General features: G+C 36.1%; 1 protein-coding gene across 1 annotated transcript; it reads left to right on the forward strand.

The window, feature by feature from the left end:
* Positions 1-2482: 2482 nt before the first annotated feature.
* Positions 2483-3962, forward strand: OR2A12 (olfactory receptor family 2 subfamily A member 12). Its single transcript, XM_007983320.3, has one exon. It carries the CDS (start codon positions 2616-2618, stop codon positions 3639-3641), a length of 1026 nt encoding a protein of 341 aa, XP_007981511.2. The 5' UTR covers positions 2483-2615; the 3' UTR covers positions 3642-3962.
* The last annotated feature ends 11715 nt before the right edge of the window (positions 3963-15677 follow it).

The raw sequence follows: 15677 nt of genomic DNA on the forward strand, positions 1-15677 counted from the left end.
AGGGGTCCAGTTTCAATCATCTGCATATGGCTAGCCAGTTCTCCCAGCACCATTTATTGAATAGGGAGTCCTTTCTCCATTGCTTTTTTCAGTCAGCTTTGTTGAAGATCAGATGGTTGTAGGTGTAAGGCCTTATTTCTGGGTTCTCTATTCTCTCCCATTAGTCCATATGTCTGTTCTTGTACCAGTACTATGCTGTTTTGGTTACTGTAGCCCTGAAGTATAGTTTGAAGTCAAATAGCATGATGCCTCCAGCTGTGTTCTTTTTGCTTATGGGTGCCTTGGCTATTTGGGCTCTTTTTTTTTGTTTGTTTCATATGAGTTTAAAAATAGTTTTCTCTAGTTCTGTGAAGAATATCATTGGTAGTTTGATAGGAATAGCATTAGGCAGTATGGCCATTTTAACAATATTGATTCTTTCTATCAATGAGCATGGAATGTTTTTCCATTTGTTTGTGTCATCTCTGATTTCTTTGAACAGTGTTTTGTAGTTCTCATTGTTGAGACCTTTCACCTCCCTGGTTAGCTGTATTCCTACGTATTGTATTCTTTTTGTGGCAATTGTGAATGGGATTGCATTCCCAACTTGGCTCTTGGCTTCACTGTTGTTGGTGTATAGAAATTCTGGTGATTTTTGTATGTTGATTCTGTAGGTTTTATGGGTACTCTTTTTCAAATTAACGAATTTTTTTCTATTTAAATTTTGTGGTTCTTTAGTCTGAGTAGTAAATGAGTAATGAAAAAATGAATTTTGCAATTCTTTTGTAGGAAATAAATTCTAAATTTTGTATTCTTTGTGAATTTTGTTTTGAAAAAAATGTCAAGAACATGGTGAAGAGTGAAAGAAAGAAAAAATATCTTAAAGAACAGGTAAGACACATACAAGATATGTTGATAGATGATAATATTGATCCAATAGAAATTCCAGGAAGTCTACACACAGTGAAATGTAGAGTATGGAAGAAAGCTAGTCATCTGAGAAAATTGTTGGTCATTTACATTTATTGCAAATTTATTTTTTATTTATTCTATTTTGTTCTCAGGGTTCATTTTTGATCTAAAGACTTGGGTCACCTTCAGTTACAAAAATTTCAATTTGCTTGAGTATAAATTTACCTTTATTATATTCATCAAGTGGAATGCATTTTATTAGTGATTTAAAGACAAATTATTTTCAATTCTGGAACATTTTTGGTGAAATCTGTTCAAAATTGTTTCCTCCCCATTTTCTTCATTCTTTTGCTTAGGAAACTATCATATCTAAATTTAGTCTTTCAATCATTTATGTCTCTAAGCTGTGCTTTCAAAATGTTATCCTTTTGCCTGTCTGTATTAAAATCTGGGTAGATTCCTTCATGACATCTTCCAATATACAACTTCTTCCCTTTAATGGTAGGTGTGGACATTATCCTCTTTATTGTTTTTAAAATTGTGTGTTATATTTCTTACTGCAAAAGTCTATAACTGATTTGTTTTTATACACTAATTGTATTTTCATGGCTATTTTATTTTTCTTAATTTATGTGTCATTTTAGAAAATATTATGTCTTCATTAATGTATTAAAGCATCCTAATCATCCTTATATTAATAAGTCTTTGGAAGATTGTTCTATACATTTAATTGCATCTTCAATGAATTTAAGGTTCTAATTATTTACTTTGCTTTACCTTTTTGGTGTTAAATTTGTGTTTTAAAACAAACATGTTAGGCAAATTTTGGGTGGAGGAGTTTTTATTTTTATTATTGTCATTATTATTATTACTTGATTTTTCTATCTTGTTTCTCCCTCTTGTGGTCTTTAGATTTTGTTGTTCTTCACCTGGCTCCAAGGGCCCCTTATAAAAATCAGGTCTTATAACACTTTCTCAGGTTCTGTTGATCAAATTATAGAACCGGCAAGCATATTGACTTCTTGAATGTCACTTTATCCAGCAACCCAATAGTTGTTTTAAAACTTCTTTCATGGCCCCAATCCAACCCTTTAGCTTCAAACAATCACATCAGTACCACATCTCGCAACAACTTGCCTTAACCCCACAAAAGCTAAGTTCCAGGTATTACTCTCTGCTTCCAGACTTGGAGCATATTATGTTTCTGATTCATTTCTGGTGTATGAAGGAGTTGTCACATTTTAAACTCTTTGGGGTTTGCATTTTGTATTTTATCTTTCATATCCATGTATTTGAAGTAGAGGAGAAACTGGAAACCCATCTTGAGCAAAAATCTTCACTCTCTTCTTATGTAAATATGTCATCAGTAGTGTAGGTACAATGATAAAATTGTTAATGTCACTGAGCTCAACTTCTGGGATAAAATAAAGATTGGGTGAAAACAGTGGTACATGAAAGAGGACCGGCCTCTATCTATTGCCTCATTAGATTTAGCTGATTGTTGTTTTCAATGAATATCACGAAATGACAAATCTATTTTTCTCAAAAGAAGCTAGAGACACCAATTTTAACATGAAATCTCCTAGTTTTTAATATTAATCAATAACTACAGATTTTAAATATATCTAAAAGCCAAATTTGTGAGTCAACATCAGAGGACTTTGGGCTGGATGGACCCATGAAATACTGATTTGTGGCCTCTGGCATAAAATTCATGCTCTATAATGAAATGTTTTTTATTTTCTCCCATCAGCTGTGAAATTTCTGTCTTAAGTACATCACAGGATTTTTTTTTTTTTTTTTTTTGTCACGAGAACATGGAAAGCAATCGGACGTGGATCACAGAAGTCGTCCTGCTGGGATTCCAGGTGGATCCGGCTCTGGAGTTGTTCCTCTTTGGGTTTTTCTTGCTCTTCTACAGCTTCACCCTGGTGGGAAATGGGATTATCCTGGGGCTCATCTGCCTGGACTCTAGACTGCACACACCCATGTATGTCTTCCTGTCACACCTGGCCATCGTGGACATGTCCTATGCCTCGAGCACTGTCCCTAAGATGCTAGCAAATCTTGTGATGCACAAAAAAGTCATCTCCTTTGCTCCTTGCATACTTCAGACTTTTTTGTATTTGGCGTTTGCTATTACGGAGTGTCTGATTTTGGTGGTGATGTGCTGTGATCGGTATGTGGCAATCTGTCATCCCTTGCAATACACCCTCATTATGAACTGGAGAGTGTGCACTGTCCTGGCCTCAACTTGCTGGATATTTAGCTTTCTCTTGGCTCTAGTCCATATCACTCTTATTCTGAGGCTGCCTTTTTGTGGCCCACAAAAGATCGACCACTTTTTCTGTCAAATCATGTCCGTGTTCAAATTGGCCTGTGCTGACACTGGGCTCAACCAGGCGGTCCTCTTTGCGGGTTCTGTGTTAGTCTTAGTGGGACCGCTCTGCCTCGTGCTGGTCTCCTACTTGCGCATCCTGGCGGCCATCTTGAGGATCCAGTCTGGGGAGGGCCGCAGAAAGGCCTTCTCCACCTGCTCCTCCCATCTCTGCGTGGTGGGGCTCTTTTTTGGCAGCGCCATCGTCATGTACATGGTTCCAAGGTCAAGCCATTCTCAAGAACAGAGGAAGATCCTTTCCCTGTTTTACAGCCTTTTCAACCCGATGCTGAACCCCCTCATCTACAGCCTTAGGAACGCAGAGGTGAAAGGGGCTCTAAAGAGAGTTCTCTGGAAACAGAGATCAATGTGAAGAATCATTTGGGGTATCCTGAGTGTGTAAACATGGTTCTCACGACCCTGGGTCCTGGAAATTCTTTTTAGTTCTTTAATTTACCACACCCAGTACTGTTTATCTTTGGACTTCTTATAAAAAGAGAAACTGGCTGGGTGTGGTGGTTCACGCCTGTAATCCCTGCACTTTGGGAGGCTGACCCGGGCAGATTACCTGAGGTCAGGAGTTCGAGACCAGCCTAGCCAACATGGTGAAACACCATCTCATTAGAAATACAAAAATTAGCCAGGCATGCTGGTGGGCGCCTGTAATCCCAGCTCTACTTGGGAGGCTGAGGCAGAAGAATCGCTTGAACCCGGGAAGCGGAGGTTGCAGAGAGCCGAGATTGTACCACTGCACTCCAGCCTGGGCGACAGAGCAAGACTCCATCTCACAAAAAAAAAAAGAAAAGAAAAGAGAAAGAGAAACTAATTACTTTTACTATTTAAGTCATTGATACCAAACCTGAGATAAACTTACGAAACAGAAAATCACAATCTAATCCTACTCGTGAATATAGATGCAAACCTCTTAAAGAAAATATTAATAAAATAAGTCCAGCAGAATGAACTAAGGATGTATTATAATGAAACTATGTATATCCTTAAAGTGCAGCAATAATTTAGCATTAAAACAAACAACAAAAATAACTTGCCACGTTAATAAATTAAAGGATACATTTCATATGAACATCTCAGTAGATCCAAGAAAGTGTTTGACAAGATTTAAGATCAATTCTTTATAAGCTAATATAGCAGTAAGACTTTTTAAACAGAATCTACCAAAAAACAAAACAAAAATAAAAACGAAGCAGATGTCATGGTTAATGGTGAAATGTTAGCATCTGTCCTTTTCAGATAAAGAATCAGACACAAAAAGAAATCACTCATTTTTCTTGATTTTTACTAGAGATCCCAAGCAGTACAGTTAGACAAAAAGAGCAAATACGCCCATGCATGCACACACACGCACACACACACATTTGAGAAAGAAGCAGCAAATTGTAATTACATACAAATGACATTACTGTATATGTAGGAAATTCAAAAGATTTATAATAAATTTTAAAGTCGCTTGATACAAAATCAATATGAAAATCTATTATATTTTTAAAGCAATAACAAACAATTAAAATGAAACTTGAAAAAATGCTACCACACTACAACAGGATTTAATTCTGAAATGCTTAGGAATAATTATAACAAAGAGTATACAAAAACTCTAAAGAGACAATTAAAAATTTATTGAGAGACTATGGTAAATAAATAGATATATAATGTGTGGTATGCCAAGTTCTTGGACTGAAAAACCTAGTATTACAAAGATTCAGTCTCCTTATACAATCCCAATCAGTATCCCAGCAGGGTGTGTGGATGTGTGCAGAACTCAACCAACTAATCTTAAAATTCAGGGGACCAAGGCTAGCTCAAACCCTATTAAAAGAGAAAGGGTACAAAGTGGGAGGATTTGATCCTCCAGATATCAAAACACACTATGTAATGCTAATAAGTAGAACAGTGTGATATTTATACACAGATAGACCAATATAAACAAACCAAACAGTATAGAAAGCAAATTAGCATGTATTTGCTTTTATTAGAACTTGCTATATGAGAGGTGTTGCATGGCATATCACTGGGGAATGAAAAAGCTTTGAAGTAAATGGTGTTGGGATAACCAAGTCTTTATAAAGATATTCAAATCATGCAGAAAATTCAACTTCCAGTGTATTCAAGATTTAAGTGTCAAAAGCAGAACTCTAAAGCTTCTAGAAGAGATACAAAAGAAGGATTTTTTTTAAACAATACATAAAATTGCTATTGTGAAATAATATCTGATATTATAAAATCTTTAAGTTGCATTAAATAAAAATATTGGTATATGTGACTGGGTTGAAATTAAGAATTTATGTTAATCAAAACAGGGCATAAAAAGTGAAAAGACAAGCCACAAAATCTTCTGGAAGACCTTCTAATTTATCGGCTCTCAAGCAGTACCTCCCCAAAGACCAACATATTTCAGAGTCTCATGCATTCTCTTGACTAGGTGACTTTCAATCATATCTCTTCAGTCTATCTTTTTATGGCATTATTAAGTACTTGAAGTTTTTCTTTTTATATATTTTTTATATGCATTTTGTCAGTTTACAATCAGTAATATACAAGATCACTGTACACGTCAATTTTGTCTTGTCATAGATGTGTCTCTAGTATCTAGAGAAGAACTAGGTACAGAGAAGATTCTCAATAATTATCTGTTGACAGATGAACAGTAGGTATCCCCAGGAAAGTGTAAGCCCATCCACATTCTTCCTGAAACCAAGGAGCAACCAAGTTAGGGGGACAGAGATGCACTTTTATGTTCTATTTATTAATAATTTCTATTTTGCACATGAGAAGATCGAAGAACACAGGGGTTGAGTAACTTACCCTGACTCACTGAGTTAGCATAATCAATGGAAAATATAGAGTTTTAAAAATAGGTTCTCTGGCTCCAGAGCTTGTATTCTTTTGTTGTCAAAGAATAGAAGTTTATGTCCAAGATCAGGTGCCAAGCATTGTCGAGCTCTAGTGAGGACTTTCTTCTGGCTTTCAGAAGGTGTCTTCCCACTGTGTCTGCACATGACAGACAGACAGAGAGAGCCCATATTCTCAATACAATACTAACTCTATGTACGAGTATAGCTTACACCAATGACCCAATGATTCGAGACAAAAGATAAACATACCTCCCTTCTACCACCAGGAAGGAAAGTTATCACGATTGTTGAAGGAGGACTTTTATTCTCTCTCTTTTTCTTCTTTCCCTTTCTTTCTTTCTTTCTTTCTTTCTTTCTTTCTTTCTTTCTTTCTTTCTTTCTTTCTTTCTTTCTTTCTTTCTCTTTCTTTCTTTCTTTCTTTCTGTCTGTCTTTCTTTCTTTCTTTTTCCTTTCTTTCTTTCTCTCTCTCTCTCCCCTTCCTCCTTCCTTCCTTCCTTCCTTCCTTCCTTCCTTCCTTCCTTCCTTCCTTTCTTTCTTTCTTTCTTTCTTTCTTTCTTTCTTTCTTTCTTTCTTTCTTTCTTTCTTTCTTTCTTTCTCTCTCTTTTTCTTTCTTTCTCTTTCTTCTTTCTTTCTTTCTTCTCTCTTTATTTTCTTTATTTCCTTCCTTCCTTCCTCCCTCTTTTTTTTTATGAAGGACACATTACTGTCTCCTATGGAATTCTCAACTGTGAATACTCTATTGGGAATAATTATTATGATATTGAACCACTGTCACTGAAGGGAATTAATATCCCCTTCAACCATGAGATCTAGTGATCATTAATTACCATGTGAGATATGCGGGGGTGGTAGTTTTACAAACTTAACTCTATGGGTAAATAAACAAAAAAAAATATTTGTCAAAATGTAAGTAAAAGAGATCTTATCATAAAGGTAGTATAGACACTAGGCTTGAAAAACTAAAATTAGTAGGGGAAAAAATATAAGTCATTCAGGTAAAAAGAACAGCAAGAGTCATCATAATGTATGGCATCTTACAAAAATTAAGATAAGAGTAGGATAAAAATAGAATTTTTAATTCTGAAATCACCTTAAATTTAAAAATGAAAGCGGAATAGAAGTTTTTTGGCAATACAGTATATGAGTCATTTTCAGATTTTGTTGTAGTGAGAAAATTTTCTGACGTAGCAATGTCTAAAACTAATAAAGAAACAAGAGAAAACTCTTTTTGTCTTTTCCCCTTTTATCAAGAAGAAAAATCTTTTCCAGAAAGACTTCCTCTCAGCAGATTGTTTGCTTGTATTGCTCTGGCCAAGACTGAATCAAATGGAAGTCCTTAATCCACTTACTAACAAAGAAGACGAGATTGAATGCTTGGCTTAGATCAGTCATGGTTTAATCTCCCCTAGCTCATAGCAAGGACCATGTTCTCTGATATCTGCACTGCCTGAGAATCAGTATAGGGTCAGCAAGGAAGTGGGCAATGACCATCGAGCACACAACTGGCTTATCAGCCAAATGGTTTAAATTCTGAAGCTAACCTCCTTAAATCTTGAAAAGAAGTAGGCCTTTGAAGTGTGCAAATTTTCTCATCCATCAATTTTTGGGACCCAAATGATACTCTGTGAAAATAAGGCACAATGTTTAAAACTATAAGGGCTGCCGGGCGCGGTGGCTTAAGCCTGTAATCCCAGCACTTTGGGAGGCCGAGACGGGCGGATCATGAGGTCAGGAGATCGAGACCAGCCTGGCTAACACGGTGAAACCCCGTCTCTACTAAAAAAATACAAAAAACTAGCCGGGTGAGGTGGCGGGCGCCTGTAGTCCCAGCTACTCGGGAGGCAGAGGCAGGAGAATGGCGTGAACCCAGGAGGCGGAGCTTGCAGTGAGCTGAGATCCGGCCACTGCACTCCAGCCTGGGCGGCAAAGCAAGACTCCGTCTCAAAAAACAAAAACAAAAACAAAAAACTATAATGGCTATAATCTGTAAATATAATAAAAAATTATTCTTACATCAAAGGGACTCCTTTAAGAACCTAATCTGATACTGCTTTAAAAAAAAAGATTCTGAATTAGAATAAGGATTTTAGTTACAGAGTAGATGCTCTTCCCTCTGCTATATTAAATATATATATATATATATATATATATATACACACACACACACACACACTTCAAAACAGCGTGAGGAGTATGAAAACAGTTCCATAAAAATATCTAAGATTGTCAGTTTATCCTTCTAGCCATATGTTTCTTTAAGATCACAGAAATATCTGCAATTCAATTAACCAAATATGTAAGGGATGTGATTGTATTTTCCTGTATTGCCTAACTTATTTTCATATGGGGCAAATGTTCTTTTTACACAAAATTTAAAGTCAAAATGCTTTCCTAAATTTTGTGGGATCTCATTTTTGCTAAATTATTTATCTGTCTGTCCTACTGTCTTTGCATCTGTATATGTTAATGAAGAAATTTTGGGGATATTGAGCTATCACTCATAATTATTTCTGGGTGCTGTGACCTAAAATAATTTTATTTTTTTCACTGAACTTTTAAAAAATGTCTTTATTTTGTACATGTTGAGCTTAAGTCCTTCCTACCAAAAAGAGGGCAATTTTTTTTTTCCTTTAAAGTATGTAGGGAAACAGGATGACAAAGAAGTATTAAGACTTTTAAGAAACAGGCAACGTGAGTACAGATTTCCTGTTTACCACCAGCGTGGAGCAAAGGGAATGTAGACAGTTTTCTCTAGATCAGTTGTATCCCTCATGCCTATAACCTGAACTGTGCCTGACACATTACTGGTGTATGATGAACACTTGATTAAGGTAGACACTGGGGGCCAGCACCAACTTTCCAACTGTTGAACAAAGTGCAATGCAATACTGTTGTCCCATTAATAAGCCCAAACATGGAGATGAAATTGCTGGAGAAGTCTGTGGCTGTAAGAGAGAAAGGCAACATCTCCCTTCAAGCCTGTTCATCCACAGTATATCGACAGTGGCAACAAGTTAGAAAACTCTCTATTTGGCAGTATTTTCTCTCACCTGATTTTCTAGGAAGGAAGTATGTATTCATTAGAATGCATCAGCTGCAAGTAACAAAAGTCATGTTAATTAATTGCCCTTTCCCTCCTCTGCATGGATTCTTTGTGCCAGTTGCTAAGACTGCCTACCTCTTCCACCGCCTCATATGATACATCCATTCCAACTTTGTATTGAAGACTTCCCTTAATAGTCTGCTATTCTCTTTCTGTCTGGACTGGTTCCATCCCAACAATTCCATCTGCCTTTATCTTCAGGTGGACACTCTAGTTCATTAATCATGCCAACCTCTTTTTTGGTTTACTCCTTTGTTTTGATGGAGCACCTCCCACAATAGCTTTGTAAGGTTAAGGTGAGATGCAATCACAGAAGTGATGGTGAAAACAGCCCTTAACATGTCAAATCCCTTACCATTGTTTATATTATTTTATCTTCTCCAATAACCCACTGAAATCCTATGAAGGAAGTACAATTTTTTAAAAAGAAGCAAAAACAGTAAAAATTCAAGCCCTGCAAAGGAGATATTTCTCTCTCAGAGATGGCAAATGTTAAAATATGCTTAGGCCAGTTGTAGGTATAGTAATTGATATAATCCACAAACACCTACTTCAAAATTGACTCTCACTTAATAAAGGTCCATCACCACTGATGGAGCCATGTATACTTTGCAATATTTATTATTGCTAAAATATAAAATGTTAATCAATGTAAATTTAACACTCACAAGAAGTCTAAGACTTTCCACAAAAAATGTTTTGCTCTCACCATTTCAAAGATTAGAAGCAAAAATAGGCAAATTATGATATGTGTTGTATCTATAGTAGCCTGTGTTAAATGTCATTACATTGTACTCAACAAAAGGAATAAAATTGTGCTACTCATGCCAGTCTGAACAAATATGCACCAAAATATTATTCTTAGCTCTATCCAGGTGTTGGTGAGTCAAATTTATTTTTCTGTAATAACCTCATATGAAAGATGAACAATAAAAAATACTAAAAGTAAAATATTACTTAAACACTATCTTGAAGCATTCTTAAAATAAGTGCTTCTTTGGTCTATCGCAGAAGGGAGACTGATTTGGGTTGAAATAGTTGAAGAGGGCTCCATGAGGGCTTTGAAGGATTGGTGTTATACATGAATTCAAGTGGGTAAAACAAGATTAAACTGACTTGAAACAAGGAATAGGAATTTCAAGAAGGGGAGCTGCTGTAGGATAGCACTTGAATGAAATAGAGTGTGTGCATTGGAGAATAAGGAGATAAGTGGAGGGAAGCTCTACTGTCCACACAGATCATTTTAAAAGAAAATAACCCCATTAGCCTCCTCTTGAATGGATATATTTTAGCGTTCTCCACAATAGATTAAATACTATTATTGTGAAGTGCTTCTTCCACCATAGTTCAAAAACTAAGACTCTATAGAGAGCTAGATTAAAAACAGACACGTAGTAAGAAAGAACTGGAGGGTTTTGCAATCATCACTCAATGAAAATGAGAGAAAGAGAGAGAGAAGCATGCTCATTTTATCTGTAGACCCTAACTTAGGATGAGGAAATCAAAATGTGGCTAAGAAATTTAGAGATGTTTGAGATTAAAAAATTTAGAGATGTTTGAGATTAAAAGCACAGTGAAGAAATTTAAGGAAGAAGATGAGGTATACCTGAACTGCAGAGTCAAAAATATTTGTAAGTGAGAAATGTGGAATGATTATCAAGAAGTCACGGCCTCTCCTCTATAGTCAAACAGCAGGAATTGGAAAGTGGAGCTATTTTAAGACTGATAAAATAAGTAAGTTTTAAAAGAATTTAATTGATATATTATCTTGAATATTTTGTTTTCTCTCCAAGATCTTATCTCATGAACAGAAATCCTGTCCCCATCCAATTACAAGTGAACACACTAAAATAAATCCCATGAGAATACAGAAGGAACAAAATGAATAAACATGTGAGATGCTTTGATTGGTTTACTTGCTAATAGAAAAGCAATACATTCTATAGTTTCCTCTAGGGAGAATATGAGTGGATGTAATCTCACATGGTTCTGTTCACGGAATCATTATTTTTGTCTGGGGAGTTAGTTGTAGACAAATGATAATAGAATAAGCCCTGGCTTGCACAAACTACGTCTATCATAAAGTTCAGGAGAGCTCTGTTGCTGGGTTTCACCTCCCAAGGAGGCCCCTTTAGAGACGAGAATCAATCTCAGTCTATTTATTCTTCCCTCCTGTCATTGAGATTTCTTCTAAGCCCAAGGCTATGTTTGAAGAAAAGACTACAGATTATGCCACTGTAAGGAAAACTGATTCGTTGATCCTGAGAGGAAGTTTGCAGATGGGAAAAGGGAACCAGAAGTGAATGAAATTACCAGCTTAAGGTATTTTTGACAAAACAACTCCCTCGTGTAGTTTCCTTCTGGCCCTAAGCCTATGTTTGTAACTGGGGTCCTGAGAGGAGCTCTGGGGACCACTACCGGTCCTCACAACCATGGGGTGGCCATGGTTCCTCTCACCCTCCTGGTCCCTCATCCTCACGTGCCAGTGCCTGGCTTTGTCATGACTCCCCCAGAGAAGAAGAAGAGATACTATCCATGTAGGATATTATCTGGCTAAAGTGCTAAAAAGAACTCCAGGGACTACATGGCCCAGGTGCCTCTTCTTACAAATAAGAAAACACTAAATCGAAGTTACTAAGTAGTTCACTTGTCCTGAAATTATTTGATCTTCCTTCTGCCTTTGCTAACTGTCTGCCCTTCTGATTCTTGAACCATGGTCTGGCTAACTAGAACCCACTGCTCAGTTGTTCAAGAGAGAGATGCCATTCTCTCACAGAGCAACCCAATGCCTGTGGGGAAAAGATTCTCCTTTTTGTTTCCATTTTTAGCAGAGGAACTGTTAAACATATAACACGTTTCCTTGTTATTATTAGATCCAGAAGTCACTTTCCAATGATTGTTTTAAATCTTCAATAATGGTTTTTATGCACTTATTAAGTGCCTTATGATAGATAACTCATTTAATCCTCACAACCACCCTATAAGGTAGGGTTTGTTACCCACCCCATTTTGCAGATGGGGGAACTGAGGCACAGCAAGGCACAGAAAAGTCATAAATTTAGTGTGTAGCAAAGCCAGGATCTGAACCCAGGCAATAGGGCTCTATCTAGAATCTTTGCTTTTTTTTTTTTCTAAATTATGCTATTTATTAGGATCAAATTGAGTATCAAAGTAACTACTGAGATGGTAAGTAATTTATGAGTGATTGCAAATATTTGAAAAATCTGTGCTGTCCCAGAACCCCATCTTTGATAGCCATGGCTTCCATTCTGACTAAAATATCAGTAAAAACATTTATTTTTGATTGGTGTTAAATATCTGAAATATGTCCCCTTTTCTTCCATAAGATTCTCTCTCTCTCTCTCTCTCTCTGTCATAGGCATGGCAGAATAGCACTTTGAGTTTTGAAAACCTGTATTTTCTTTTTAAATGTAGGAATGAGGTTACATTAAATGATTCTTTTCATCTCTTCAAGTTTTCTTTTTAAACTTAATTTTATGACTCAAAATAGAAAAACAATGGCAATGAAAACAAAATGTGTTTTTATTTAAATTCAAAAATAACCAAAAATGAATGCAAAATAAATGTGAGTTTGCAAAACCGTAATGATTGCGTCAGATTTTTAATTCCAATGATTTAGATTCTTGCCTCAATTTTGTGGTCTCCGTAATGCTGTTAATAACAGCTAACATTTATTAAACCATTAACAGGTATCCTAGTGGTACTCATTCTTCACATCAGCCCTTTACATATCTGTTGTCATCATTTTACAGATGAAAATAGTGAGGTTCAGAATAAAGGACTCAACTTTGTAATGTTCACCATTCAGAATCAAGGTCAGAGTGATGGTCTGAAGAGCACTGCTAAGAATGTTTATCTTATTCTTCTTCAGAGACCATATTTTTTTTAATTACTGCTAATTTTGTCATGCTATGGAAGAACAGAGAACTGTATCCATGAAGGCTTTTTCCGCATTCTATGCACTGAAAATCTTTCTTTGATGCGTAGTTGGAGTAGACTCTCAGGCATCTGTGTCTTTATTGTATCTGCTCAGGCTTTTTCTCAGAGAAAAAATAATCTGACTTCTGAAACTATAAAATCCGAAATGCAAAACCATGCCAATAATGAAAAAATGTGTTCAGCTTGCAGTGTACTTTTCTATCATCCTTGGCTTCACAAATGAGCTGATACAACATTAGTTTGTGCAAAGAATCACTGTTATAGAGTTGTCGTCACCCTATAACCCTTGCTAGCAAACTCTTAAAATGTACATTTGACATCTCATGTTACATTTGGTTTGGATGCAGGTCACATCTAATGAAATTAGACTAACAGTTCTATTTGCTCCTTTATTTATTCCATTCCTTCAGAAATCGTTTATTTTGGCTACTTTCAGAAATGTCATACAAAAAAAAAATCACATGTAAAATTCTATAAATACAGATAATTTTACTTATAAAACTTCGATTAGTCAAAATTCTAACCATTTGGCAAAAGGAAGCTCATGATGCATTTGTAATTGCTGAGGGGTCCAAGTGCTTGCTACCCTGGGTCCCTGAACTGGGTGTAGAAACACAGAGATGCACACAGCACAGTTGAGAGCCACTCTCTCACATCCCACACCCAGGAATCTGTCTCAGGCTGCCCTCCCTCTGTAAGTTGTGATCCCACTTCACCTCTGGAAGGTCTCCTATATCTCATCGAAAGACTATCTTTGGAAAGAAATGTAGTCTTTTCAGCTCCCTGTTTCTTTCTTTCAAGTTTTAACTGGAAATTCCCAGAAGTTACTTTATAGATGAGAAAATTAAAAGGCATTGAAATGTAGTTCTCTGTATGATGAAGTTCATTTTCTTTGACCTGTGCAGATTCATAACTTGGCTTTGTTTCTGCCCTCGTTCACAATTTGTTGGACTTGGCAATAATTTTCAACCTGATTTAAGATCCACTTCTACTTTTAGTCAATAGACAATGTTGATTGTTTCTCTATCAGGACAACTCAGGAAAAAAATATATGCTTCTGTAGGAGAAATGATACTGAGGTTTTTCAATATCTATTTACTTGTTAGGGGTTAATACTTTCTCATAATTTAGTGACATTTTTCCCATTTGAAGCTCTAAGAAAATCTTCTAAGATTAGATATTCCTGTTAAAACTTGGTGAGAAGACCGGATGTGGTGGTTCATGCCTGTAATCCCAGCACTTCGGGAGGCCAAGGTGAGCAGATCACTTGAGGTCAGGAGTTCAAGACCAGCCTGGACAATATGGTGAAACTCTGTCTCTACTAAAAATACAAAAATGAGTTGGATGTGGTGGCGCATGCCTGTAGTCCCAGCTACTCTGGAAGCTGAAGCAGGAGAATTGCTTGAGCCCAGGAGGCGGAGGTTGCAGTGAGCTGAGATCGTGCCACTGCTCTCCAGCCTGGGCGACAGAGCAAGATTTTGTCTCAAACAAAAACAAAAACAAACAAACAAAAAACTTGGTGAGAAGATGAGCAGAAATAGAGTAAACTTTAATTCTATATTTCATTGTGAAGTTTTTCCAAATAAGAAATGTCCTGTTTTGTTTCCTGTAAAGCATAAAGTTTATTAAAAAACAAACAGGTATGCGAACAATTTATACAAAAGATAAGTCGCTGAATATTCTTAGTTTGTAGAGGTCATCAGTATAAATATTTCATGCTTAATTTAAAGAATTTTTCTGCACATATGTGAATAGATACAAAAGACATAAATATGTTTATATTCTAAAATATAAATCAGGTCATATAATACACATATACACTAACTTCATGTGATGACCTAAAGATCAAAATTGTCCTTTTTCATGGCTGCATGGTATTCTGTGTTGTAATAACAGCCACATGAAAATAATCTATCCCCAACTGATAAGATTTTAAGTTAATTCCAATTTTTAAAATTTTTTAATTTTTAAAAAATGTTTGTGGGTATATAGTAGGCATATATATTTATGGGGTATATGAGATGTTTTGATACAAGCATGCAATCTGGAATAAGCACTTCATGGAGAATGGGGTATCCATCTCCTCAAGCATTTATCCTTTGAGTCACAAATAACACAAATACAATTATACTCTTTAAGTTATCTCAAAATGTACAATTATGTTATTATTGACTATAGTCACCCTATTGTGCTATCAAATCATTATTCAAAATTGTTTTTAAATATAAATAAGATTACAAAGAATAAGTACAACATTTTGCTCACTATGCTTCAGGTACATTGTGTTTCTTTCTTTCTCTTCCCAGAAGTCACCAAGTGCTTCTTGTTTAGAGACTTTGCCTTTACTATTCCCTTACTGTTCCCTGTGAAAAGAATGGTCCTCCTTTAGCTCTGGGCAGGGTTGTGGCCTTCATTGTTTAGGTTCCTTTCACCTGACTCTTCTTGAGGGGGACCTTTCCTGATCATCTCATCT

The sequence above is a fragment of the Chlorocebus sabaeus genome, chromosome 21 (genome assembly GCF_047675955.1).
Source record: "Chlorocebus sabaeus isolate Y175 chromosome 21, mChlSab1.0.hap1, whole genome shotgun sequence".
Lineage (NCBI taxonomy): Eukaryota > Metazoa > Chordata > Mammalia > Primates > Cercopithecidae > Chlorocebus > Chlorocebus sabaeus.